The 3118-nt window shown below is 36.9% G+C and overlaps 1 protein-coding gene across 1 annotated transcript; it reads left to right on the top strand.

Moving 5' to 3' along the window:
• Positions 1 to 189: 189 nt before the first annotated feature.
• Positions 190 to 2517, top strand: LOC144477616 (uncharacterized; the record flags this gene model as incomplete). The annotated part of the gene is made up of 3 exons (XM_078195347.1): positions 190 to 644; positions 1133 to 1854; positions 2165 to 2517. Coding segments are annotated over 3 exons (1530 nt in total), but the record flags the coding sequence as incomplete, so codon positions are not given.
• Between the last annotated feature and the right edge of the window lie 601 nt (positions 2518 to 3118).

The following is a 3118-nucleotide window of genomic DNA, read 5'->3' as shown; positions in this document are numbered from 1 at the left end:
GCGGATTTTGTTAATAAATGATCTCAGCACATTCTATCGTTTCATCAACGCGTTCAAAGTAATTAAGTAATATTGTTAAAATTAAAAAAAAAATTGAATTTTCCTACTTATTTTGAGTCCGCAATTACTCAGTTGCCAACCTTATTTTACACCTTTCACTATTGTCTAATTATATATTTATATACGCAGGCGTGATCGGTCAGGTAACCGAGCATCGCAAACGAAACAATTCCCTCGTTTTATCCGAGGCTGAAAACTCGCATTCTTTGCTGCTGGTTAATCCGGAGCAGGTGAGATCCTTGGAGGAAACGATTCGACGTTTTCTGTCGGCCATTGCCGAGCCAATCGAGAGGCCGATTATACTGAGATCGACGGAGAACAATATGCAATTGTCGATCCGCGAGATGTGCGACTCGATGCGGAACAGGCTGATGGGATTCGCGAGAGATTGCAATTTGACCGTGACTGCCGAACGATACCGGCAAAGCCCGAAGGAGCTTCCTGTCTCCAGCGATTGGTTCGCCGAGGCGATGCTGCAAATCGGATTTTTGCTGCGCGACGTCGGCGATATGATCAACGAGATCGGCGATAAAATTGTCAAGGATTTCGGCGAATTCGGCGCCGCCTCGCTGAAAAGCAGCCAGGTTTGTTCGCATGGAAAAAAGGAGAATCGCGATGCAAATTTTATAGAAATTATTCGGCATTATATTAAAATATTACTGCATTTTGTAGTTATTAAAATATGTCAGAATTTATCGTGTACGAATTCCGTTTACTTCGATTCTTTATTGGAGTCTATACATTCGATTTTATGTTGGCATTTGGAAATAAAATTTTATATTGGAATCTGTAAATTCAATTTTATATTGGAATTTATAAATTCAATTTTATCTTGGAATTTATAAATTCAATTTTATATTCGAATCTATGAATTGAATTTTATATCAGAATCTATAAATTCAATTTTATATTGGAATTTATAAATTCAATTTTATATTCAAATCTATGAATTGAATTTTATATTAGAATCTAGAAATTCAATTTTATATTGAAAATAAATTCAGTTTTAAATTTAAATAAATCATTTGAAGGAAACTCCAATTTCTGTATAGCAATTCGCCTAAAATTTCAGCAACCGGCGCAGCACCCCGAGGATCTAGAATTCCTAGGCGTGATCTACAGCGCCGCAGATTTCGGAGAAAGGCTCTCCCATTGCCTGAACCGTCTCTCCCATCTAAAACGGCAAGAAGCATCGCACGACATCAACCACGTCGTATTAAACATCATGAAAAATCCTCCGCAAACTGCGCTAAAAATCCTTGAATCCAATCTCCAAAACGCATCGAACGTCTCAAAAAATCGCGCGCACAGCAACTGGCATATTTATGTCTGTCGGTCGATGATGAGACACAAGGAAGCCGCCTACCAAAATTGCGTCCAAGATCTGGAGAACCTCGAAAGGTGTGTTCATTCGCAGGGAACGAGATCCGTGAGTCGCGCGAGGAAAAACGAGGAATATCTGTGGTTGAAAGCGATCGAACAGCTGAGCGATTGCAAGGTGCGCACAGACGAGGATGGTACGCGGAAGATAGTTTGTAAAGCGGGAAGCAAAATGCCGCAGACGGTGGCACAGAAGATGAAGTATACTTTTGAGAAAATTTTGGACAGGAAGATCTCGAGACGATCTTCCTTTCATCGCGTTGTCCAAGATTTAAGCGACACGCTGTCGAAGAAGCCGTGGGGTAGGAAGTTCGCCGACGAGTGCTGTCAATTCTCGATGATCTATGACAATGGGCTGCGGAAGTTGAAGAGGTCTTCCATGCTTGCTGCCAGAGATAACAAAGCTGTGGCAAAGTTAGTTTTCTTATATTTTAATAAATGTTCGATTTGAAAAATTTTCGGGGGTGGTTTGCGATGATGTTATCGATACAGTCACGGAGATTAAAATTAATTTATAATATCAAATATTGAAATTTGAATATAAATTTCGATATAAAATCAGGTAAAAATGTAAAACTTACGAATAAAGTAGGAGGAAATAATTCGAAAAGAATTCCAAGTAATTCCGATAAATCTTAAAAATCGATTCGAATCGATTCAGACGTTTTGCAGCATTGTAAACTAATACTATACGGATGAACATTTTCAATTTGCTCTTTCGCAGACACAGAAAGATCCTCAGAGCGTTCCAGGTGTACAGGGCCGGCACGTTCGAAAGAATATTCGGCGCGATCGGTGGATTGCACCGTTCGACGACCGAGTTCGAAAAGTTTTTGGTGGGCGGCGTTCAGAGTATAATGAACGAGTCCTGGCAGAGCCACATGAAGATCATGTCCTGCATGATGGATTGGATGAACAAGGTGTTGCAGTTTTACTCTGACGGCAGCGGTTCGGTAGAGAAACCGTCGGAGACGAACAAGGTGGCGGAAGAGTCGAACGAAAGCGATAACTGGGGCTCGGAATTCTACGAAAGCGACAAGAGACGAACCAAAAAAGCTTCTCGGCATCGTTCTGCAGGTTTGAATCATTTTTATCCTTATTTAGCGAATACCCTTATTTGGTGAAATCATTTCTCAATTTCTCGAACAAAATTGATGTCTGTGGACGAGATGTCGATGAAACAATTCTCCGCGAATGTTTTAGCTATTTATTCGTTTCTTTATTAATACTTACATTAATACGTTATTAATAATTATATTAATACTTTAATATTAATACTTTATTAATTCTTATATTAATATTTTATTAATACTTATATCAATTCTTTATTGATATTTATATTAATTCTTTATTAATGTATATATTAATACTTTATTAATACTTATATCAATTCTTTATTAATACTTATATCAATTCTTTATTGATATTTATATTAATTCTTTATTAATGCTTATATTAATACTTTATTAATACTTATATCAATTCTTTATTGATATTTATATTAATATTTATATCAATACTTTATCAATACTTTTTTAATACTTCAAACCATATAGTTTATTCAAGAAAACCGATATTACATGATATTACTTCCTATATCCTAATTTTTTCATCCGCGACGACACCAATATTTTCCGTAAAATATAAATAAATTCTGTACGGGTTCGCCGAGTGTTTT

The sequence above is a fragment of the Augochlora pura genome, unplaced genomic scaffold, assembly GCF_028453695.1.
Source record: "Augochlora pura isolate Apur16 unplaced genomic scaffold, APUR_v2.2.1 APUR_unplaced_2376, whole genome shotgun sequence".
Lineage (NCBI taxonomy): Eukaryota > Metazoa > Arthropoda > Insecta > Hymenoptera > Halictidae > Augochlora > Augochlora pura.
The sequence above is the reverse complement of the archived record's forward strand: the minus strand, read 5'-3'. Positions and strand labels throughout refer to the sequence as shown.